The sequence below is a fragment of the Neodiprion fabricii genome, chromosome 7 (assembly GCF_021155785.1).
Source record: "Neodiprion fabricii isolate iyNeoFabr1 chromosome 7, iyNeoFabr1.1, whole genome shotgun sequence".
Classification (NCBI taxonomy): Eukaryota; Metazoa; Arthropoda; class Insecta; order Hymenoptera; family Diprionidae; genus Neodiprion; species Neodiprion fabricii.
In genome coordinates, this window is record NC_060245.1 from 5,317,395 (window position 1) to 5,343,520 (window position 26,126).

General features: G+C 34.1%; 3 protein-coding genes across 11 annotated transcripts in view; 1 reads left to right on the forward strand and 2 right to left on the reverse strand.

The window, feature by feature from the left end:
* The window catches only part of LOC124186762 (UDP-glycosyltransferase UGT5-like), a 33,222-nt gene extending 30,102 nt beyond the window's left edge, over window positions 1-3,120 (reverse strand). The window contains exon 1 of the mRNA XM_046578741.1: window positions 3,024-3,120. The gene's annotated coding sequence lies outside the window, so the exon portion shown is untranslated. The remainder of the gene's footprint in view (window positions 1-3,023) is intronic.
* Window positions 1-16,941, forward strand: part of LOC124186761 (AMP deaminase 2) — a 32,373-nt gene extending 15,432 nt beyond the window's left edge. For 6 of the 9 annotated variants that reach the window (XM_046578730.1, XM_046578731.1, XM_046578736.1 and 3 more), the window contains 11 exons: window positions 10,069-10,222; window positions 10,577-10,763; window positions 11,873-12,222; window positions 12,322-12,519; window positions 12,733-13,028; window positions 13,206-13,332; window positions 13,510-13,673; window positions 13,768-14,062; window positions 14,340-14,450; window positions 14,672-14,809; window positions 14,909-16,941. In XM_046578730.1, the coding sequence (XP_046434686.1) occupies window positions 10,069-10,222; window positions 10,577-10,763; window positions 11,873-12,222; window positions 12,322-12,519; window positions 12,733-13,028; window positions 13,206-13,332; window positions 13,510-13,673; window positions 13,768-14,062; window positions 14,340-14,450; window positions 14,672-14,809; window positions 14,909-14,977 (2,089 nt within the window). In that variant the 3' untranslated portion in view covers window positions 14,978-16,941. Of the gene's footprint in view, window positions 1-6,544; window positions 7,358-10,068; window positions 10,223-10,576; window positions 10,764-11,872; window positions 12,223-12,321; window positions 12,520-12,732; window positions 13,029-13,205; window positions 13,333-13,509; window positions 13,674-13,767; window positions 14,063-14,339; window positions 14,451-14,671; window positions 14,862-14,908 lie in introns of those variants that run through there. The other 3 variants (XM_046578739.1, XM_046578737.1, XM_046578733.1) reach the window with 3 other exon arrangements.
* A 2,991-nt stretch (window positions 16,942-19,932) lies between these two features.
* On the reverse strand, window positions 19,933-24,254 carry LOC124186765 (UDP-xylose and UDP-N-acetylglucosamine transporter-like). The gene is made up of 5 exons (XM_046578749.1): window positions 23,802-24,254; window positions 22,183-22,399; window positions 21,738-22,052; window positions 21,444-21,595; window positions 19,933-20,819 (listed from the first exon to the last, which is right to left on the reverse strand). The coding sequence occupies exons 1-5, from the start codon at window positions 23,876-23,878 to the stop codon at window positions 20,573-20,575; spliced, it is 1,008 nt and encodes a 335-aa protein (XP_046434705.1). The 5' UTR covers window positions 23,879-24,254; the 3' UTR covers window positions 19,933-20,572.
* Window positions 24,255-26,126: the final 1,872 nt, after the last annotated feature.

The window sequence follows — 26,126 nt, forward strand, 5'->3', positions numbered from 1 at the left end:
TTCTTTTATTTTCATGAAAATAAAAAAAAAATAAAAAATCGAAGCTACCTTTATTCTAGCTGCGCACATGTCGATGGGCTGAAAGTGAGTAAGTAACGAATATCTCTTGGCAGAGTGCAGAGTGACCTACATAAAGCCGCCTTAGAGTCTCTCTTTTTATACTTTGCGACCTTTTTTTTTTTTTCTTTCTTTCTTTCTGTCAAGCATTCATACACGCGTTATTTAAAGTCTGAGGAGCGGCACGGCCGCGTTTACATATTCATGGAAAGTTCAATATTAAATGACGCATCGCGTTCATTAAGGGGCACACCTAGTGTGACAGCCTGAACAAAAAGCGATTTTTGGAAATTAAGAAAAAAAAAAACTACTGTATCAATTATTTTAAAATTTTAAGGGTATATTTATACATATTTTAAGAATACACGGTAAAATTTTTTAAGAAAAAAATTAAACATTTTTCGAGTTACTCGCGTTACCGGCGATTTCCGACGGCGTTGAAAAAAAAAAAGGTCCCCCACTGCTGCAGTGATTCCGGCCTTCTCCGTGGATGAAACCTAAAAAAAAAAATTCTTGTTAAACTAGAAGATATTGTCCGTACAATGACCTACCAGTTTTTTGATCTGATCAAAAATCGAATTTTGGCAGGCCAAAAACGACCAAAATTTTTGGTAAAATTGAACTTTTTTTTTAAAAACGCTGCCATTTTGTCAATTTTTGATTTTTTTTTTTCAACCGTAAGTCATTGTACGGACAATATCTTCTAGTTTAACAAGAATTTTTTTTTTTTGGTTTCATCCACGGAGAAGGTCGGAATCACTGCAGCAGTGAAGGACCTTTTTTTTTCAGCGCCGTCGGAGATCGCGTGTAACTCGAAAAACATTTAATTTTTTTCTTAAAAAATTTTACCGTGTATTCTTAAAGTATGTATAAATATACCCTTAAAATTTTAAAATAATTGATACGGCAGTTTTTTTTTTTTTTTTTTTTTTTTTCAATTCCCAAAAATCGCCTATTTTTTAGGCTGTCACACTTGGTGTGCCCCTTAAACGCCCCTTTCTCAAGACTCGTGAAACTAGCCTCTCGGCTATTTTTTCTTGGAGAATGTAAAAAAATTCGTGGTTAATAAAGAACTGCTAATTTTTTCCGGTACTATGACGTTATTCTAAAGCTTCGTATAAGCTGATGCTTTTCAAGTGTGAATAATGTATTTATTTTTTACGAGCTTCATTAGTCATTCTTATCGTATTCTTTTCTACGGAACCTGAAATCACGTGTCGATTCCATTTTTTTTTTTTTTCGAGAACAATACTCGGCAATTTTTAGAATTCTTTTATCGGGTGAATTAGAAGCTCAAGCGTCACGTCGGTTTCATTCATTCAGAAAGCTTCACTGTCATCTTCGTATGGCAAAAAAGGGGGAAACATCGTTCAGCTTATCGTTAGGATGGAATTACTGACCATATTTGCGTTGCTTTTGATATCTTAGATCAGTGATTTCACAACAGTTTGATAAATGGAACGGCTGTATTTGTCTGTCTTGATTATCATCATGGAAAAAAAAAATTTGATGTGGATTTTACATCTCTTGTGGTCAATAATCAACATCAATTGTGTTAGATTTACCTAACCATAATGTTACTCTTGCTATGTTGAGTTTTTTTTTTTTTTTTTTGGAAATTTTGCCACAATTTCTGTATATTTAACTCCAAAAAAAAAATCCAGTTTCACGGAATTAGGGTAATTTACTATGTCTTATTAATTATAATAATATGTTATACGCTGAAATTCAGCCATCGCGATGTTGTGTAAACAAACATGGTTGCAATGTATGTATGCCTTTATATTTGTACACACAGATAAGCAACGTTCGCCGAAGTTGTTTATCCGGTAATTCTACTTGGCACCAGTTAACAAACAAATTTTCGCCACTGTTGCTGTATCATCATCACTCGAATGTTCATTATCTGCATGTAAACAACTAAACAAGTCGTTCCCTTTATTCATTGTCGGATGCCTAAAATGCACATCACGTAGCCGATTTTGAACTTGGATTCCGACGTTTTTTCAACTTCGTAAAAAATTTTCTCTACGTGCAAATAATTATAAAACGAGATAATTCAGTGGTCAAATTAAATACGATAGACGTAAGAATTAATATCGCATGACGGTGGAGGAAATTTACAATTACTAATATTTACTAATCATACGTAGTGTCTAATTATCAACAATTTTAGAGAGATTATAGTTATTTACGATCATTTAAAAGCTGCAAGTATATATGTATAAATATGAATCGAAGAAAAAAAAGAAAACAGAAATGAAAAAGAATAACGACTTCGGTGATGCGATATTTATAATTTTGTAAATCCTCAGGCTTTATCGGTTATATATGAATGAATAAATTTAAAAAAGAAATTCTGCAAACGCCATTTTTTGTAAAGCTGAAAGAATTCACAGAGATTCTGTAATTTGAAATGTGATTTTCAAGCACCACGCGATAATGGGATCTCAATATTTAATATTTACTTCGCATAGTTTTAGTTTTTCCATGTCGAAATTGTTTTTGCTTTTTTTATTTTTTTACATACCTCGATTTAAATAGAGAAAAAAATAAAAATCATATTACTTTCATGATTCTGTTGTCCATGTTAAGGTCGGGGAATACAAAGAAAAAATTCCAATTCCAACATTGAAAAACTAAAAGCTTACCAACAAAAATAATATAAATATTGAGATCCTATCGTGCGATGCTTGAAAATCACATTTCAAATTACAGAATCTGTGTGAATTTTTTCAGCTTTACAAAAAATGGAGTTTGCGGTATTTGTTTTAAAAAATTTTTTTTTTCTTCAAATTTCAAATTAAAAAAATGGTGAAAATCGAAAAGTATGAGGTACGTGGGCTGCTAATTTGACATGGAATGCCCGGTATACTTCTGTACGAATCGCAAGCTCCGTGAAAAAAAATGATCGACTAAAGACGCAGTAGAGCAAAAGAGAAACGTTAATGTATAAATAAACGTACCTATATGACGTATCACGATACGATTATACATCACATGTCACTGCACGGTGCAGTTTGTAGTTCCTCGGCAAGTCGTGTTGATCAATAACTCAACGCAACGTAACTAACCGACCTTAGCGTTGTTTCATCACGAACTTGCCTAATTCGATAAATGTTAATTAGATATAGGCTGGAACAAGGCCGTTTCCCACAAGCCCGCAACTCGCGAAGCCTCGTTTTTTCTGCATGCAGTCCTCGGACGATATTATTCCCATTAATGTAACGCATTTTGTGAATGTCAGTGACGATTGAAAAAAGGGCTCCAAGTGCGATTTTACAACCAACAACCATGCAGTGAAGGAAAAACAGTTTTTCTCCATTTTTGGCTGCAGCCATTCACAGCCTTTCTCAATTTTCCTCTTCAATTATCACTGATGAAAATAAAATGCGCTCGACATTTCTTCTTGGATAGATTCTCACTTGATACTTATATGGTTGACTCGAAGGCGATCGGTTTGCCTTTGGGAAAATCGTTACTTCTTGCTAATCTTTTATTATATTCATAAGCTAAGAAGACGACTACTTAGAAATCCAAGAACAGAAATTAATAATATTTCTAAACAAATGCTCATATTTCGATGCTTCATTTGTAACAAAATTTTTTGAAAGCTTTAATTTCTAACCCCAGTGTTTTCTGTTTTTGCACTTTCGAATGGATCTTCGTGACTCACGTGAATATGATAATTTGATGAATACTAGTGAAGAAAATTAATAAAAGTATCGATTTTTCGTCAAACAGTCTCCTGACTTACAAACGTATCAAAATCGATTCGAAAATTATTTGCTTGCGTGGAATACTTGATTCAATTTTTGTTTTCAAAATTGAATATCTTTCAAAAAAATTTGGATAACTCAACGTGTTTCTCGTACAATGTTTAGAATCATAATTGTAATCTGTAGCATATCAGTATCATTCATTAGAGAAATCTTAAAATGTTTACCATATTGTGACTGACTGCAAGGAATGTGAAAAAAATTATTTGATCGTTCGACAGCAGCGATAAACTTTGATAAACTGTCACTCGTGACAGATAAACAAGTTTCCAGTTCCCTTTGTGGTAAAACACGTTATACTTTATTCCAACAATCGTTATACCGGTCAGAATAAAGTTTTCTCGGCAAAATTTATCACGAGAAATTTCTCTAAACTTTGTACATACAAAACTCCGATAGTTATAGCAAAGAAAAAATATGTCAAATTTTCGCGAATCTTGAATTTCCATGAATCTCGTGTATAATAATGTAGGAGGAAAGAAAAAAGATTACACGACAAAATTTACTGATTACATGATATTGTCTAATTTGTTGACAGGGAATTTTCTATTTTTACTATTCAGACGCGGATTTCGAAAATTTTCTGTTTATATTATCGTCGTTTCGCGCAGGGCGAGTTTGCTGTTTTATATCACGTCGCGTTTACTCGAGCCAAAATTCTCCGCCGATCGTTACTTGAACAGCTACTTTCAAGATAAGTATCTCGTTCTATCTTCAATCACGATTCACAAAGTAAAAAAAAAAGAAATATGTATATTCGTAATTTTTGCGTAAAAGACGCTCACTTACGAGGAAAAGCTCTTCCGTTAAAACTAGTTCCTTAGCTACAAAGTTCGTTTTACATTTCGCATAATTTAGACAATAAATGTATGCCAATTTTCAAACGACGAATCTGGAATTCAGTAGGAGAAGTTTGCAAAAAAGATTTGCTACGTTTTGCTTGACAAAAGTTAATTTCAGCTATCGTTAGTTGGAAATTACGGATTCTAAGAGGAAGATCGATTTTTTAAATCAAAATTTTGTTATAAATAAAGCCAAACACGAGCTGTAATGTTTATTGCGTGAAAGATTGTGAAAACGATTGAACAACATCTGTACCATGTTATAGAAATGAAACTAAGCAAATTAGAATAAAACAAGGTAAGATACGATCAAAATATCTAAATTGAGGATAAAAAATTTGCACATTTTTTGTATTGATCAATATCTGAAGGTCACTACGATGATCAAAATCTAGAATTATCCAAAAAACGACCTGATACCTTACCGCTTGCGTAATTCAAAAATTTTCTCAGAGTCGTTTCTGTAAGATAATATAAAAATGTTGTTCAACCGATTTTAACTGTAGTAAATTTCGCAATCAATAACATTTTTTAAAAGTTTCTTCTATTTTTCTATTCGCTTCAGAGACGATATGCTGGAAACGACGATTCGTCTTTAAAGACGTCATTCGATACTTATTAACTGTTTGAGTCAACTGTTGTGTTATCTATCCGTTTTTCGAATATTTAGAGAACTTTTCGGTATATTTCTTTGCAGTTTTTTTCTATTTCTATTAGTGTACTAATAGGTTTCTAATACTCGAGAGTAATTATTGCGATATAATGTAAATTATTATTGTTAGAAACAAATTGATTGAAAAAATGGTAAAAATTGAAGAAATAATTCATTTCCGAGAAAGTTACCCCGTTACATATATACATGTCTTACATAAACCGATCAGAATTTGGATTTTAAAAATTTAAAATGGCGGATCCAACATAGCGGACGAAAATTTCATATTCGATCAAATTTGAAATTTTCGTCCACCATATTGGATCCACCATCTTAAGTTTTCAAACTTTAATTTCAGATTCGTAATCAGCCACACCAAAAACCCTTGCATTGAGTTTTCCGACCGTACTAGATCAAATTTGAAATTTTCGTCAGCCATATTGGATCAACGATATCGAATCCACAATCTCGACTTTTTCAAATATGATTTCAACTATGTAATCAACGATTCCAAAAACCACCGCACAAAGTTTCCACGACCGTATTTGATTGAATTGAAATTTTCGTCGGCCATATACGATTCGCCATTTTGAAGTTTCGAATCGAGTCAAAAAGCCCGAGAACATCGTCTCGTTATAAAATTTAACTCTCCCCAATAACGTGTAATTCAAAGGGTCAAATACGTCATTCGATACTCATCAATGTAGTCGAAGATAAAGCACCCCGGGTACCTATGTACGTTACGTCTATAATATAGCCGTACATAGACCGTGTGTATGTACACGCAGTGCGTCAGAGGCATCGGATCATGCAGGGGTGGCTCTCTCACTCACAGCCAACTTCACACACTCTCGGACGCTCGGCTTTGCAAGGGTGGTTACAGGCGTATATGCATACTAGTATAGGGGCAGCGGCTACCTGCAATAACGTCAGATCGAACGCTGGTGGAGAACCTGCACCCCCCACGTGCTCAAGGCGGTTGTGAATTCTCCAGGCCGAGGCGCTCTGAACGGCCGTTATATCAGCTCAGTGTTCGCGTGGCCACCGTCTGGCCATACGCGTCGTGCCTCCGTGAGGTTAATGATTTTCCGAAATCCCCTTTTCGATTGAATTATAAACCTTTTTTCTTTTTTTTTTTTTTTTTATTTATTCATTTATTTTTCCCCTACTTCCAACACCTCGGGGAAAAAAGAGAAATGAGAGAGAAAAGAAAATAGACAGAAATACGATGAAAAGAACGTGAAAGATTCGAATTTTCAAAATTTACGAATCATAATTATTTTTCGGATTACATCTATCTTTTTATCTATATATCTAAAATGCAATGCTGGCAATATGTAGTTATTTCGCGAATGGGAGTATCTAGTGCATGTAATTAAACGTTATTCGTGGCAACAAAACTTTACGTATAATTGATGACGTCGAAATGTAATATTGCAGGTCTTTGTTAATGTCTCTATGCGATTTTATACATAGAATCATCGCGTCTCGTTGTCGTTGTGGAATATATAAATGTTTAACATGCTCGACACGCTGTGTCTTGCGAATTATGTATGTATTGTCAATTTCAACAACGGATCGATTGATTTAATATTATATTCGCGACGAGACTGATTTGAATACAAGTTGTGAATGCACTGCGGGTACATGACGTATTTCAATAACTGTCACATCGATTAAGAAATTCTTGTGCTTTACACACCGAGTTGACGCCGAGTCTTTGGTGCGTGTATATGTCTGTGTAGATAATATTATTGTTTATTCTTCGACGCATTTATATGCGACTGTGATGATGATGATGATGATGAAGATTATATAAATATTATGTGCCTTCGAGTACGGTTGTGTCCAACATTCCATTAAACCTATAATTATTTATAAACTTAGAATAACACAGCAGTGGCTTAATTAAATATTTCTGAAATCTTTTTTTTTTTTTTGTATCTCGTGCTGAATAAATATCGAATTATGTTCGCCAACGTTCGAGCATCAAAACGATGGCAACGAGATAATATGGTCACACTCAGGTATGAAACGAATTATCACGTCGACATTTATTTATTTATTATTATTTATTATTATGCTTAAATTCAACGTTTAAAATCCATCGAATCTTACTTTCAAAAGTTTTTAATTTCGGCAAGTTTTCACCTTGTTTTAAGCAAAAAGAAGAAACTAGACTGATGTTAGTGTATTCAAATGACTACGATGATGACTATACTTCAAAATTATTGTATTAATTTGTGTCTTATAGAACGAGTTTCTTCGTAATTTTTAGTATAAATATATAACACACGAAATAAAATTCATTTTTCTAATGGTACGACTAATTTTAATTGCTCAAAGTGTACAGATTTGAGTCACGCGTTATTATTACGTTGGTAATTATTTCGTTCAATCGACGCTGTTTGTAATTAGGCACATTTTGTACTGATCGTTCTCTACTATTCGTTCAACAGCGAAGTATCTCTGCACAGTATTTTTATCTCGCAATAAAAGCCATACTTGAACAATATGAAACAATGGAATAATTTTTCACGATACATGTTTATTTATTACGTGATATATCCGAAATTAAGTTAACTTCACTTATAATAGCAAGAAAAACAACTGCTGTTTAAATTTTATCAAATTTACGTCGAATTTCGATACGTCGTACGTGACTTTAATTGAAGTTAAATTTAAAATCAATCGATTTGAATAATTGCGAAATTAGACAAGCGAACTTAATTGTCGGTGCTTCAACCTCGACAAATAAATAATAGTAAGGTTTATTAAGTAATAAAATAAACTCGATCAGCATGCGATCTATAATTGCGTGGAACTTAAATGGATATGCCAATGCTTATTTACAACATACGATGTAAGAATACGAATGAGATAAGCCTGTTATTCGTGGTTAGAAATATCCTGATTAATTCACGACTCCTCCAATCAAATACAATTAATAGTACAGCAACTGATAATTATGTTGTGTGAAAAATAATATTCAAGTCAAGTTTCATGGCAATGCGTTTTCTTCTAGACACATTGCATTTTCTTTTTTTTTTTTTTTTTAACTTAAAATAAACACAGTATCGCGAAAGAAATTCTACGTAATAATTGTAAAAAATCACGTGCAATGATTGTGTACGATTTAACAGTTTTTCAGAAATGTTTGTTTATTTGATCAATATTGTACGCATTTTTAATCCGATTTGGTAAAATACTATCTTCTAACGAATATCGTTCAACATAATTGTTAATCGGTTTAATATCTGAAATTATAATTATTCTGCGAAAGAATATTGCCCTGAAAACCCAAATGTTGAAACTATCCTTTTTTTCGTCACTATAGAATGAAACGTTATTCATTCTGCTTCGATATTCCTGTCACACAGCATTATTTGCGCTAACAGCTGATAACCCTGTGGCATGATTAATATAACGCGATCTATTCTGGATTTAGAAAAAAGATCTTTCTTGCCAAACGTTATCATTGCGAGTCAATTAATTATTATTCGAGTATTATACGTGATCCACTTTTCGAACGATAAGAAACAAGTTAATAATTATGTCGTTTTTATGTGTTATACATGTCAGGAAATATTGAAAATCATTAATACTGAGATGCTTGCGTGAAAATCACGAATACGTAATAATTTTTTTACAAGTTCTTTCATATTGCGTTTAAGAAAAAAAAAAAAAAAAAAAACGCATTCAGTTGTAACTCGAACTTTGTTGTTCCTAGTTATTATCCAACGGTGTGTATAAATTCAACTGTCTACAAGTCAACTCGTTTTTAACGAATTATCGAATCTTGTTTTTGAACCTCGTCGAAATTCTAATGATAAAAATTAAGACGGCGACCATCGCAATGAAATTCTACCAGATTTTATAGGTGTTTAATAACTATTCGTTAATTCTTCGTGACGCCTCGTTAAAGTCTAATAATTCCCAATTACCGAGCCTCTTGTTTTCCGATATTATAAATAGTTAATAAAATATTTCAATCATTGAGGACGGTATCTGGATTATTTCACTGAATGAAAACTTTCACCCAAGATAATTAGCGAGGATATGTTTAAAAATAAGTCAATATAATTCGGGCAAGGTCATTAATTATAACGTCCTACAATACGTGACCTGGGTCTTTGATTCAATTACTGCACCCTGCAGGTTTTTCGTTACTTCAACGTTACGTCGCTCATCGTATGGTTTCAGTCACTTGTATGATAATATTTTTATACCTACTCCACTGAATTCCACGTTTGTTTTTGCACGAAACGATGCCTTGACATTTATTTATCTGTTTATAAAACTGTAGTTTACTTCCTGTATTTCCTCATTTATTTAACTCCCGAATTTAAAGAATAAAAAAATTTTGAACAAGTTGCGCGTTCTCCTTTATATGGAATAAAAAAACTTGTACAAACAACTTTTTCAATTCATCCGGATGCTTTAAATACACCTCCATGAGTTTATTTAGCAACACATTTACCGAAACATAAGTTTATGTAAGAAGTAGATTTAAATTTCAGAAATGAAGTTTGATTTCAGAGAGAAATTTTTAATTTATATATTTTGTATGCCAAATGAACAAAAAGCTTTTCTATCTTCTTTCAACACATGTAAGGAATAAAGAAGCCCTATTTTAATCTCAATTGAGCTATCGCCTTTACGACTAATTTAATAGAACCTTCTCATTTATTATACAGTCGATTATAACAACAGGATGATTTTTTCTTCATTATTACAGAGCTGCGAAGGACCTTGAAGAGCGACGCAGTCATTACGAACCATCGATAGGTCCAGGAGTACCGGATGAAAATGAACACCCATTTGGCCTTGAAGAAAATGATTTTGTTCCACACTTTCAACGTGTTTCGATATCCGGCGAGGATACCTCGGGGGTAAGATAAGACATTTCAATCAAACTTTAATGACAAGTAATTACTCTTAACAGTAAAGCAAATGTGTAATATTTTTAAAACTGATCAGAGTACAAGAGAATCTTTTACTTGTAAGAAAATTAATTGCCGGAGCATATTCGAAGCCTCTAGGTTTGAGTTTAAGTTCGACATTCTTCTTTATCCAAAATCGAGACTAATAATGCAGATACTAATCAGCGTTGGATGTTCATAATTGGTCTCTGACTCATGATCGATATGCACAGTAACGCATAATTTATTTTAAAACCCTTTGTAACCAGGGAAAGTTTTCGACGCACTATATTAATTTTTAATAATCAATTTTTGATGCTTCAGGTGCCTCTTGAGGATTTACAACAGGCGTCACAGATGCTTGTACAGGCTCTTGTTATTCGGGAAAAATACATGCAGAATTCAAAACAAAGCTTTCCCTCAATTACCTCTCGGTTTTTGAGAGGTGCCGATAGGGCGCCTCACAGCACAGTCGAGGAAGTGATACATGATGATCGTAAACCGATCGCAGGTATGTTTGAAACTTGAGCAGTTTGCCTGAGCTGCATCGACACTTGATCCTTGATCCTGAAATGTACTTTTACTCCCACGCAGATTTCTATAAAATCAGTGATGACACATCTTTTTGATGAATTTAATATTCACTCCCATTCAAAATTAGCCACACTTTTTATTCTTATGTCTTACAAGTTCTGTAAAGATGTTAGTCAGTCAAAAAACGATAACTTTTTCTCAATTTTATTGCGAGATAGTCGTACGTTGAATAGTCGTCAAATTACTATATTCGTATGAACTTCGAAGATCTCTTAAAAAATACAAAAACAGAATATACTGGAATTATAAAGAAAAGCTCTTCAATACAATCGATACTTCATTTCAAATTGCTTCAAAATGCAAGAATATAGCAGATTTGTTCGATTTTGTTCTAAGACAGCAGAAGAAGATCATTTTCTACAAAGTAGCTGACATAAGTAATCTTTCCTTCTCAGAAGTTAATTCGATATTGCTATTTGAACATCATATAGAATTTCTGGAAAATAGTCTTCTGAAGAAAATAAAGTATATCCAAGGTTTTATTTATAACTCCAGTATTTTTTAATTTAACATTTTCACGATATCTTTGCAGATTATGAATATAATAATTCGATAAATACTCAATGCCCGACTATCTCATAATAAAAGCACTAAAAAGTATCAATTTCTGGCCACCGAAGCTTCATTGAAATTATACTTGTTCACAAGAACGATCGTCGGACGTGGGTCTGAAATTGCAATTGATTTAGAATGTAATTATGGTTAAAGAAACCTTACGTCAATCAGGCGAGTTGCAATCAGTTTCGAGTTACACAATTTTTTGCGTTCTCTCCTAAGGAATGCTGTCATCCTCCGCAGAAAGTGATCTACTCGAAATTCGGTCTGATGCAGATATTGATGCCCTTATTAAAGATGTTCCCTGGCAAGGTTCTAATCCATTTTATCCTTGTTTCCCCGTCCATTACTACAGTCCATATCACAAGTCCAAATAAAACCAATTCTTTTCTCTTTGCAAAGTCAATAATTGTACGTTGTAAATGACGTCAATACCAAACCCACCACTAAATTTATTTTCACTTTACGCAGATCATCCAGTTCATGCACCAGCGTCGCGTGGCGATCCATGGGAATGCGTTTTTCCGCCTCCAAAAAATTACCTCATATCTGCTGTGAACGGAGTTTTTAACGTCTATTGCAACGAAGAAGATCTCGCGAATGGAAAGCCGGTTCCATACTCGTATCCGGATTTGGCTACGTTTGTAGGAGACATGAATCTTCTCTGTACGATGATAGCTGACGGGCCGTTGAAATCCTTTTGCTACAGGAGATTGAGCTATTTGTCCTCGAAATTTCAGCTCCACGTACTGCTGAATGAACTTAGAGAGCTTGCGAGTCAAAAGGCTGTCCCCCACAGGGATTTTTACAATATCAGAAAGGTCAGATATATGAATTCGTAATTTTAGATTTTGAGTCTGACAATCGCCATAAATTTATAATCCCCTGTGCAAGTTATAACATTAGTCGATTCGTTACAGGTTGATACTCATATTCACGCAGCGTCTTGCATGAATCAAAAGCATCTTCTTAGATTTATAAAGAAAACATTGAAAAACCATGCAGACGAGGTGGTGACGTGTGCAAGAAACGGAGAAACGATGACTCTGCGAGAAGTATTTCAGTCCATGAACCTCACAACGTATGATCTGACTGTGGATATGCTGGATGTGCACGCTGTAAGCATATAAAACAGTCAGCCATTGTGTTCTTATAACGTCAAGCCATTACATACTGCATACATTTTTGCATAAAAATGAAAGTCAATCCGAAGTCGCCAGCCTTGAATAAAAATTATTACGCTATTATTGACAAGATGAGAATGATGATTTTGAAACGCCCTCACTGAAATATCACATTATGGAAACTTATCATCTACGAATATATTTCAGGACAGAAACACCTTTCACAGATTCGACAAGTTCAATGCCAAGTATAATCCTATCGGTGAAAGTCGTCTTCGCGAAGTCTTTCTGAAAACTGATAATTATTTGAATGGAAAATACTTTGCCAGGATCATTAAAGAGGTCGCGAGTGATCTTGAGGAATCTAAATACCAAAATGCCGAACTTCGTCTGTCCATTTATGGAAAAAATCCAGAGGAATGGGATAAGTTAGCCAAATGGGCAATCCAAAGTGATGTTTCGTCGGACAACGTACGGTGGCTGATACAAATACCAAGGCTTTTGTAAGTTATCGAGATATACTTAATTTAAAATACCATTTACAGTAGATTTCAAACTGCATTTATTCCTTAATTGATTCTGACTGGATGAAGTAATCGAATGGGTATCAAAATACCAAGGTTCAACTTGCGTCGCAACGTTGTACAAGAGTATGTGTGAACGATGTTAATTTTTTACAGTGACATTTTTAAACTCAACAAATTGATGACCAACTTCCAAGAGTTTTTGAACAATATATTCTTACCTCTTTTTGAGGTCACTAACGATCCGACAACTCATCCCGAACTTCACAAATTTCTACAATATGTAAGTATCGCAGTTTTGAAGTATTTTAAATATCTTTTAATCGATCTCTCAAGATGCATTATACTAACTAAACACCTTGCGGTAGAGACCAGATTAGAAGCATTTGAAACTGGGCGGATATTTTTGGTACAAGAAATTTCGATTGCTGATTATCTTGAAATATATTCTTGTCAACAGGTAATAGGCTTTGATTCAGTGGATGACGAGAGTAAACCAGAAAACCCGTTGTTCGACAAAGATGTTAGCCCGCCAGCGGAATGGGATGATATTGAAAATCCGCCGTACGGATACTATCAGTACTATACCTACGCTAACATGACAGTGCTAAACCAATTCCGAGCGTAAGTTATCGTTTGAGTATAATTTTTTGAATCGTTGAAAGCACTTGCACAGCTGAGATGGGTAAATCCAAACTGTTGTCAATTATTTTTACAGAGAACAAGGCTTGAACACATTTGTTTTGAGGCCGCACTGCGGAGAAGCCGGACCCATCCAGCATCTCGTGTGCGGTTACATGATGGCCGAAAATATTTCTCACGGTTTACTGTTGAGAAAGGTGCCGGTGTTACAATATCTGTATTACCTTACCCAAATCGGTATCGCTATGTCACCCCTCAGCAACAATTCCTTATTTCTCAATTACCATCGTAATCCGTTACCCGAATATCTGGCCAGAGGACTCTGCGTCAGCTTATCGACGGACGATCCACTACAATTCCACTTCACCAAGGTACATACAGATAGAATTTTGCTTTCGAGATAGTTATACCAACTATAGGACAAAGAAGCAAGGCTTTCCAAATTATTTTTTTTTACTGCAAAAGTAAATAAAACTGCACATTTTTTTTCTACATGATTAAATTTTTATTGAGGTGTCGCGTGTCTGGTGAAACTTCTTATTCTTTCATGTTTCCAAAAAAAATATTGGGCAAATCTCGTAGCAAACTATAAGCGTTGCGTTTAACGTTATGAACGATGCAATTTTTCAATTCAATTTCTTGATACAGGAACCTTTGATGGAAGAATACAGTATCGCTGCTCAGGTTTGGAAACTCAGCTCATGCGACATGTGTGAACTGGCTCGAAACTCGGTTATCATGAGCGGATTCCCACACAAAGTGAGTTTAAGATTCAGCTGTGTCGTGAAATTTTTTTTTATAAATGAATTGTTTTTTGTTCATTGAATCGTGTTAAAATACGTTAAATTTAACGATTTTGATCGAATCCACGACGTTTTTACCGTGAGATTTTTTGGTGTTTCATTTTAGGTACGGCGTAATGTTAGATGTACTTGTATATAAACGATTTAGAGATAACACGTGTACGTTAATATTTACAGAGCAAGCAGTACTGGCTGGGGCCAAATTATACAAAAGAAGGAGTAGCGGGTAACGATATAACGAGGACCAATGTCCCCGACATTCGTGTCGCGTACCGTTACGAGACCCTACTCGACGAGTTATCCAACATCTTCAAGGTTGTCGAGAAACCTGATGCATTTTAGGTTTCTTATCGTGATTTTCTGCTATGAAAAAAAGAAACTGTTTCACTTAATCAAGATTTGATTTCCCCACAGATGGCGTCACTGAACTTTCATGCCGCATCTTTCAATACTATCGATACAGTTGCTTCCCCGCTTATGTGATCATTATCCAAATACTAATTATATCGAGCCTTGTAATAATAAAAAAATAGAGGTCCATTTTTCTTATAGATGGTCGTGAACATTCAATCTTTTCAAAGGGCACGCATATAAACTGAAAAAGCTGTACAGATCTCGCGAGAAAGAAATTGTAGACAAGATTGCTTAAAATATCACACAAGTGTTAAGTTGTCAGTCTAGTTTTATCTCTCGATAATAATAATTGGTACAGTTTTATTGTCGCGCTTATAATCTTTGATGCGATAAAGAGTGATGGTATGATAATCGTCAATGCTTGTCGCAATGAGAGATCTGTCTTCCAGCGTTATCAGCTCTTACGTAAATAAACGAGATTATCAAACTTAGACAATGTCTCAATCAAGTCATTTTCATATTAATTTATAGCTGTGTCAAACATTACACTTGGGACTTTTCAATTTACAACAATCGATGACTCCTTTTCGTTTACTAATAAAAATTTCGGACTTGATTATTCAAGTTGCTCGTAGTACAACGACAGTTTAAGTTTAATTCTTTGTTCAATTTTCCAAGAGTGGTATATGAAATAACAAAAGTTTGAGGCAGCGCCATTCGCGTACTTTCACAAGCATGTTATCAGCGCGTGTATAATACGTTATCTGTGCACGCGTAACCCTATCAACGCCACCTTACTTCAGTTCAAGGCGCAGCTTGGAATCTTGGATGTCAATTACATGCATGTATATAAAATAACTCAGGCCTAGTTCTGTACTTGTGAAAGTCTACAATCTGCATATTCGAAAATTCGAATACGCTTCCAAGTAACTTTTTTTGTGAACTGTGTTTGTTATACATGTATCATCACTTAAGCCCATATCCGATGATCTAGATATATTTTAGTCACTTTTTGCCTGAAGCAGAAGTACTAGGAATTTCGTCTGGCTTGAAAATATGTAAGCTTAGAATACGAAATCTAGCAAGAACATTGACCAATTTAAGAGTAGCGTAACTAGATGAAAGAAAAAAATAATAAATTCTTCCCCGTAAATACAATTTAGCTTCTAAAATTCATTACGTTCGTTGAGTTAAATACTGCGATGAACTTTTAGTCAAGTAAATAAAATGTTATAACTTGCAAGTAATAACAGAAGATAGGAGGTCACTTTAGGTCTCGACTTCGAGCCTTTGTTATATTAATATATCTTAAATTTTATCGTTTTTGTTATATTTTTGTACGTTTATACCATATAATCGTGTATGACATTTAATTATTTTAGTAGATTTTTTATAGCAATTACGTCGGATTAGCTGTCATAACATGTCATCGACTTTAACAATATTTTAGTTTTTCATATACAAATTTCTCATTGTTTCAGTTGGTATTTGGTATTTGAAAACAACCTGAGAAGCTTTATTTGGATCCATTTAAATGATCGTAGTATTGTACGTAATAATCATTGTCATTCATATATGCTCTTCAGTTAGTTATCTATTTATCGATTATTCGTGATTATGTTTTTCAACATTGTAAAACGAATTTACAATGTAAACATCCACATTGTACTTTGAATGTAACATTACAATAACTTACCGATAACTATGACGTTTTTTAGGCTCTTTTGAAGAAGTTGTTTGACGTTACTTTAATCAAATCTGCTTTCACTAAAAAACTAAGATACTATATCTTTTAGAAGATCTCTTGAAGGGAAATTTTTTTTTTAGAAGAGAGAATATAGAGTTTGCCATTTCTTGTTTTCTTGAAATTCCTTAAGACTAATTGTCGTGACGGCAGGTTTAGTAGTATATAAGATTGATTTGAGGATTTTTTAAGAAAGATGCGTTTATCATGTAGATAATATCTTGACATCTTATATTCTTTTTCATCATGTCTTGCCGATTTTTCTTTAGCTACTATTGTGCATAGAAAAAACGCATTATTTCATGTGTTATGTAATTAACGATTAAAAAATGAGTGGGTAGCAAAACAACTTATATGCAATTTTCTAAATTTCCAATTTTCAAAAGATCCAACTATAAAAACCTGCTATATGCTATTTAATTGACAATACAATACAGATTATTTAAACCACAAGGATACACGTCATTCTTGACGATAGTTGACGCGATCCTTCGCAATTTAATAGTTGTGAAGAGTTGCGTCAACTATCGTCAAGAATAATGGAAATATAGTAAATACCAAAGTGCGATACTTTCGCTGCTAAACTTCTTTTTTTTTTTTTTTTTAGTTTATACTATATTGTCTACATGCATATATTGGTCATACTATTCATAAAATCTAAGGATGTGATATGTAATATTTGAATGGAATTATTGTCAAATTGATAGAAACGAATTTATTTATTGTATAAAGCGTAATATTATATTGTATAGGAAAAATATACCTGTATCGTTGAAATATGATTTTGGTATCTGTTAATGTATATTAACATTAACGTCGCTTACATATTGTAACATACCATTAATTGTAATAAATTAAATTTGTTTTTTCATTCGCTAACAGAATCTCTGATCGTCAAAAATGTACTCAATATACATATAGGTATGTATATTTCTTTACTAAATTTTTCTATATTATTGTAGTTACTATATTAATCTAATTACACAACAAAGTTTTTCAATTTCAAACAATAATCATGGTAAGCAAATGAGTTGCATCATCTATCCGTACACAGATACACGTAGTAAATAAGTATAAGTATGCGTGATGCGTATATATTTATTAATATAAATCTGCTGTATAATGATGAAAATAATGTTTCTTTAGATATGATTAAATATGATATAATTTATTATAATCTAGCCTCTGTCAAGATGGTGCGATTTCTGAACTAAAAACACGTTTAGAAACATAATTTCATCAATATTTCAACTTTTATAATATAACTATCAGTCTGATTATCACACTTAATCCTAAAAAGGATGTCAACCTTTGTTTGCAAACGTTACATCTATAATCGTTCATTTGTCAACTATCCACATGTATGTGTATATCATACATGGAACTCTAAAAAGCGAAATTTCCGTTTAAAAAAGACGAGTTTCAAACGGGCTTTCCGCAAATAAAACCAACTTATCAAAGTTTCTGAACTCATTTTTTCATTATCTATTTGAGCCTGCAGTTTAAACTCTATTACTTTTCTGTTCGAAGCAGTCAACTCTAGGAAACTCATAGTAAACCGGAACGAAATGATCAATTCCAACTTACTAACGTTTCGCATTAGCAAGAAATCATTTGAAATTAAAATTATTCCAAGTTATCAGAGTGCTGATTGTGGAGTTGTAATCGTACAATTTACACGCTACTGTAAATAATACGCATATATCAACAAAGCATTTATGATTACCACTTATCATACGCCATCATGAACATTGATGTTACGTAATTGAACGCCTGTAATATTAGTTAATCGTTTCGGAGTTCAGAGTCTTACAATCTCTCGTTTCCTACACGTAAACATATATATATATATATATATATATATTCTCGATTTCATTCATGATAATTAATTTCTCTGAATTCAATTATTGTAATGGTAATAGGAAATGTTTCAATTGTATAAAAATTACTCATTCGAAAGTTTGATGAACTTCAAGTTTGTACAGAAGATTGTGAATTATTTTGTGGAGAAAAACCCGAAATTTTTCTACAAAACCATCGAATTCATACTCTTATTTTTTTTTTTTTCGAATACCGGGAATTTCTCTGAGACTTTCTTTCACTATAAACTTTCAGAGAACTTTCTTGACCAATGTCTTCACCCTAATTTATGTCGTCTTCACCTGTAATTATTTGATCCCGGAACAATCAGCTTTCCTTGAGCAATTTGAATAACTCAGGATAAATCGACGTACCTCAAATTGCTCTGAAACGAACTAGACATTGCATTTACTATAACGACGTGTCACGATGTTTCTTCCATAGTTGCCAATAACTTTTCTTCTAAAATCTAAAAAAACAAAAGGATACTAGATAAATTTTCTACTTACAATAATTGTTCGGAGACTTATTATATACAAATTATCATAAAGAGTATTTCATGATTACGTTAAGTTCTATATAATTAAGACTAATTGTAAGTCCTAATAAGGCATGATTTCAATTTGAGAAGCTAATTGAAAAAGCACATTAAACATACAGGCATTTATCGCATATCTGACCAAATAAAATTAAAATATAACTAAACACGCAGGATACAATTAAAGTATCAACTCAGCTTCATCACTAAATATTTCCAAGACATTTTTACCAGGAGACATCAGAATAAGCGTGACGTTTTACAAACGAAAAAAGCAACAGTGTGATCCACATATCCACGACCTCGCACTTGACGATGACACCATCTCGCTATTACAGTTGAGTGTGTATTTTTTCTAATAATCTTAATTTTTATTAAACAGAATAACATTGGGTCGTTTTACATTATGTAGGAATTACATTGGATTTTGGGAAAAAATTCGGGATGGTTGATATAATAATAATCATATGACTATAATTGAATATCTTATATACAATATATTAATTTCGGATACACTCTTGTTAAAAGTACAAGATTGGTACTGTGATATGTGACATCTTGACATTATTATGATCATTTGTTTAATTATTACCATCATATTTTTTTATTGAGTTTTTTTTTTTTAGCTATTGTACAATAAAAAACGTTTCCTGCAATATTATCAGAGCGACAATTTAGAGCATATAATAAAGTTTATTCCCTCTTGTAGTGCAATGACTAGAATTGAAGTTTATCGGTATACCAATTTACTGTATAACGGATATTACGTTATAATGTAATAATGTTTGGTAAATGTAATAAAATGCCGTATTTTAATTACATTACACTGATGTTCCCATCAGTTGCGGTAAAACTGTAAGTAATTGTTATCTTTCAACAGTCACGAAAACAAGTAAATCCTATACTCATTTTAAAAAAATTCGTGAGCAAATCCAATTTCTATGTTGTCCAGGTCAGCCTGAAATATCTAACGAGTTTCAACAAAAAAAGAAATCAACTACCTAATCTTTATTCCATATTGTATGAATTTATAATTAACAATGACATCGTATATGTCAAAAATATGGAATCTTGAACCACGATGTTGTGATTTCAAAAATCATGTGGTCAAAATAACAGATAACACACGTGCGTCTAAATTTTTGTCTATAAGTTTTTCTCTTTATTCTTAGAATCTTTATTAAACGCAGTAAAATATGAATTGTAAAAATTGATGTACATATCTGTGCAAATCTCCCCACGATTGAAATTTGGAAATGATTAACGTGGCCCTGGAATAAATATAATTATGCATTTATTACCAGGAGACTTGGTAATATTGTTTCAATTTGCAGGGTAAATGAGGAGCGCAGGTCACAAATTTATAAGTGAATACGCTGAAAAGAATAAGTGTCAACTTGTATAGCTAATTACGAGATCCTGGATGGGATCGTGAAGAGCAGAGGAATACGATTGGCTGTCATAAACAAAGAATTGAAAAAATACTGCACATTGTTCACATATATCATAGTGCTTAGAGCAAGTTTTGTTATAAATCAATAAACAAAGACACACAGAACTTCCCCACCCTATTTATGCTCAACTATTGTACTTTTTCTCCTTTCGGCGGTGCTTGTAAGCTTTGCTGAATTCTGGGAACGACTTCTGTGAATATAATTGTTCCAACGAAAACCAGGGTCGTTCCGATCCAATGGTACAATGTGAATGGATTTTTAAAGTACAGTATAGAAAATAGTAGCGACACAAATTTCCTCAGCGTCACCACCAGCGTCACTGTCAACGATGTACACTCCGTTGTCAGTACATAAACAGAGCTGATGCACATGTATCTAAGATTTTGGTAAGGAATAAAGCTCGCATTTTTTCAAAAAAAATTCGATGTAACTTTGTATAATGTACATAAAAATGTTCATTCAGCTACAATTTTTAACCATAGCTGCCTGAATGTTCGGCAAATATTTTATCAAGGTTTATATTTTCGTCTCGAAGTCTATGAGTTTGTGCTTGAAGCATAAACAGTACAACGACGGTAGAATTTTGCCAGTGTAATATTTGAATAACAAAGATATATTGTAATACTCCAGTATTGTATGGACAGGTGGTTCTCACGTGTATTTACAGTTACGTACGACAGATAATTGTTTTCATAACTGTATTCGTGAATTTCACCTTGGCATGTAGAACCTAAAGTTTAAATTTGTTGGGTAACAGTCTGCAACGAATTATTCAGACAGCTTTGCGCAGCAAATTTCTCTGTCCGAGTAACATATCCATCAGTAAAATTTGCTCTGTAAAATCTCATAAATTTGTAAACTTGCTTGCTAAGAATTCGAGGAAAATAGTAAATAAGTTATAGGTTTTGCCAAAAGTTCATAAAATATTCCAGGGCGAAGAATCTGCAAATAATGAAATTGCTACATAATCAAAATACTTGATATGTGTAAAAAGGATACTGTGTCAGTACATTTCCTATCAGGTATACGAGTGTTTTGGGCATTGAAACGCCAATGAGAGGTAGCGTTAGAGGATCCGAATTAACAGCCAAAAGAGTATGATTCCAGATATTTGGTAGTAATGTCAGAAAGAAGGGTAGTGGCAATAAATGCTGAAAAACAAATTATTATTCACAATAATATTCGCATGGTCGTATCTAATATTTTGTTAATTCAAGATTCCTGAATGATTGAATTCCAACATGCAGGCTGGAGCAGCGATTCCATGGGAGAAAAAACGTGGGGATGTTTTACCGTATAAAACAGGGCTTCTTTGGCATGTTTTCCGTAGCGTACGTACAAAACCTCTTGGTAAATGCCCATCCTGGCGGATATAAACAGAGCAACAGTGAGCAGCGTAATGCCAAGAATCCACCAGAAAAAGTCATCCCACGGAGTAGTCGGTAAACTGTCCGGGCGGACGATCTGCGTAGATTTGACTTCTTTGCCACTGATTAGCGTGCATAAAAATATTCCCGAACTTATCATGAATACCGAAAGATATTTGCTAAATACATATTTTTTCTTCAGTATTATTATTCCCATGATCATATTCGCTATTAGAGAACCCTGAGGACAATAAAACAGTGGTGAGAAAATATTCCGATAATCTCTACGACAGCGACGCAAAGCTGCAACAGAGCCAAAGTGCAAACTATGTTCTTTATTCTGTTGCAGTTTAAGAAATGAAGATACTTACAGCTCTGAATATCATGTGTAAGGGCATTGGTATGTTGAAATCAAAAGCATAATTGTTGCAAACGCTAACAACGAAGAACATTGAAACTAAAATCGTGTAATCCTTTATTCCTATTGTAGGTTTCACCGTTCCAAACTTCGAAGTGAATATGAAACCTTCAAGTGCAATAAATGCAAACTGCGAGAAAGTAATTAAGTTCCCACTGCCAGGGTCTTCTCTGAAAAAAATTATAACCAGCTGGAAATTATTTTTTTGAAAACATGTTCACTAGGGCTGTTGAGTGATTGTTCTTGAAATAAAGCGTTGAAAATAAATTCGATATTTCTTTATGCCTAGCTTTTATTTTTCGAGAATATTATTGATAGCCAAACAGTAAGGAAAAAGAAACATTCAATCAAGTGATGGGTTTTAATATATTAAAAACAAAATTTTTATCAAGTTTTCGATGTTTTTGTTCCTCTAGTTATAAACTTTCAGCTGCAATTGTTAATATACTTGAGCATAGAAATGAAACAGTCAGCAGAAACATTCAATCAGATAATATATGAAGGTCAATTGGCAATTTCAAGTATTTGGGTTATCAGAATACTCAAGCGAATGGATATATATTGTAATTCTCGCATGCCATAGAAATTAGAGAATGAATGAATCAAAAGTGGATGAAATTCAGATATAACGCATATTCCAAAGTCCTTTGTATATAATAAACATTGATTAATTTATTACAAAACTGTATTCTTAACAGCATTACAAGGATGTGAAAAAGGGATAAAATTGCTATACAAAATGTAGAGTGAAATTCAAGAATTTATGTATTTGAACAAAAAGTTGCTTGTACTCAGTTCTGACAAATAATGGGTTACTTTTATTCTTCCGATCTAGCTCACTAACTTCTGTAACCTTGTGGATAGTAAGTTAGAGTTAGTATGAATACCAGGGAGCTCTAAAGAGAGGACAAAACATAAGTCGTATGACAATAACATGACTTGATAATTCTTAATTCCTCAAAGCCTGCAATAAGATAGATAAGAAAAACTACTTTGCTGCGATGGTTGAATAAATTGAATCAATTACACAGAAATGGAAATCTGTGAATTGAGAATTGATTGTTCTTTTACACTTTCAATTATCGATGTCTCTAGTATACATGAACATTCGATCGATTTAGCTCGATGAAAACTCAAATTATCGCCAATATAAAGTTCCAATATTGAACTGAAACTATTTGGGACTCTTAAGCAACTTACCGATTTTTATTTTTACCTGAGGATTTCATTATCAGAAATTAGTGTGAGCGACAATTTTGGTTTACAGAAAATATTAATCGATCGAAACTTCAAGTAGACAAGATCTAACGTTTTAAGGGCATGACTAAAATTATAGGTACATTGTTAAATCTCTTGCTGTACAAATACAAGAGAATATAAGCAATTATGTGTGAAGAGTGAAACATGAATTCTGTAAAATATTTATTGTTTGTAATAAATTGTGCTGGATGATATTATATAATAAAGTACAGATTCAAGGATCGAATACTGTATACAATTATTTCTGAACACTATAAAACTTCCGAAAAGACAACTGATACGTAGGACTTGATAAATAATAGGCATACATACTTGACCAAAAGTTCCAGGAAAACAACATTTGTACAACATCCTAAGAAGACGAAAAATATAGCAAGAGGAGCCTGCATTTTTGACAAACTGTTCTCAAATAGTTAACCTATAAATGAATTGACTAAATTTGGGATAATTCAACTAATGCCGAAGATATTTTCGGAGACGGAACTAAGCTGCCAATAGAATTCTTGACATAATATAACGGCGGTCACGATATCACTAACGGAAAGATTCTACTTTCAGTCTTATCTCTGAGCGGACAAATTACCGCCACGAACGCCACGTGAAGGTTGTAGGTAGTTTGCATTGAACGAATGCTGACAATTGCTCAAAATTGAGCAGCAATTCTACGTAGCCACGGCTAACGGTTGAATGCGCGCTTTATACTAGGGTTTAAATTACACGATGCGACATGTTTGCAGACAGATTGCCGTTGTACCACTGAATAAGTTCATGTTAAAGCTTCGTGGTTTCATATTTCATAATGTTGCCTGTAATTATGTGATAAGGACTTCTATGACGTCATCAATGCTGAATCATGCATCCATGCCGCTTTCGGTCAGCAAGAAAGATAGCAGGTGGAGAGGGAAGTTGATATTAGTTGAGAATCTGAGATTCTGTTGCTTTTTCTGCCGTCCACACGTTTAATTGGTTGAAAATAAGCTAGTCATTTCTTCCGCGGAGAATTGAGCTTCGCTGTCGTCTTAAGATGTGGCCTTGTAAAGACTCACACCATCGTGGCTGAAAACTCAGTAAACGCGACGATTCCTCGTCGCATATCTCTTCGAGCATATCAGCTCTGTAGAAACTCAGAATTTTCTACGTATTGTATGTCAATTATTTTGATTCTGAATTACTGTAGAATATAGTGATCTGACGTTTTGTATGACATATTTAGGTTTTTTTACGTCGAATTTTGCAAACGTAGTCCAAAATACTTGGGAGTCCTGTCGCAATTACTTTTTCAGCATACGATTCATAATGCGAATGCCTGCTGGTTACGTGCTATCGATAGAGGAGAATCGAGGTGATTTTAGCGTAAAACTGTTACGGATGATAGCAGAACATCAGAGCCCAGAAGGTCGATTAAGATCGGGGCTGATTGATTGAATGCATGTGATGTCGACGCTGTATGATTGAAGGCATACCTGCTTGCTCGAGAGGGCATGAGATCGCTAATTTTCGTGCCACTTCTTATTGGAACTAAGCAAATCGGAGAAATTTCAGCGAGAATTACTCCTGGTATCAGGAGCGCAGGAGAACCAAAGAGCTCTTCTAAAAACAGGGACACATTGATTGACTGCATGTGATGTCGACGCTGTGTGACTGTGGGCATGCCTGTTTGATTGAGATGGCATGTGATCGCTTATTTTCCCGCCATTTTCTCTGAGACCTAAGCGAATCGGAGAAATTTCAGCGAAAATGACTCCTGGTATCAGGAGCACAGGAGAACCGAGGAGCTCTTCTAAACACAGGGACACATTGATTGACTGCATGTGATGTCGACGCTGTGTGACTAAGGGCATGCTTGCTTGCTCGAGAGGGCATGAGATCGCTAATTTTCGTGCCACTTCTTATTGGAACTAAGCAAATCGGAGAAATTTCAGCAAAAATGACTCCTGGTATTAGGAACACAGGAGAACCGAGGAGCTCTTCTAAAAACAGGGACACATTGATTGATTGATCGACTGCATGTGATGTGGACGCTGTATGACTGAAGGCATGCATGCTTGATTGAGATGGCATGTGATCGCTTATTTTCCCGCTATTTTCTCTCAGACCTAAGCGAATCGGAGAAATTTCAGCGAAAATGATTCCTGGTATCAGGAGCACAGGAACACCGAGGAGCTCTTCTAAAACAGGGACACATTGATTGATTGATCGACTGCATATGATGTGGACGATGTATGACTGTAGGCATGCATGCTCCGAGTATCAGGAGCGCAGAAAAACCGAGGAGCTCTTCTAAAAACAGGGACACATTGATTGACTGCATGTGATGTCGACGCTGTGTGACTGAGGGCATGCCTGCTTGATTGAGAGTGCATGTGATCGCTAATTTTCCCGCCATTTTCTGTTAGACCTAAGAGAATCGGAGAAATTTCAGCGAAAATGACTCCTGGTATCAGGAGCACAGGAGAACCGAAGAGCTCTTCTAAAAACAGGGACACATTGATTGATTGATTGACTGCATGTGATGTCGACGCTGTATGATTGAAGGCATGCATGCTCCGAGTATCAGGAGCACAGAAAAACCGAGGAGCTCTTCTAAACACAGGGACACATTGATTGACTGCATGTGATGTGGACGCTGTGTGACTA

Bases quoted from the DNA above. Each gene is read 5' to 3' on its own strand.
- LOC124186765 (XM_046578749.1), bottom strand. From the start codon at position 23,878: ATGCAGGCTCCTCTTGCTATATTTTTCGTCTTCTTAGGATGTTGTACA. The intron at 22,400-23,801 runs GTATGTATGCCT...AATTTTTTTCAG, and splicing joins TTCCTGGAACTTTTGGTCAA to AGAAGACCCTGGCAGTGGGA. The intron at 22,053-22,182 runs GTAAGTATCTTC...TATTGTCCTCAG, and splicing joins TACACATGATATTCAGAGCT to GGTTCTCTAATAGCGAATAT.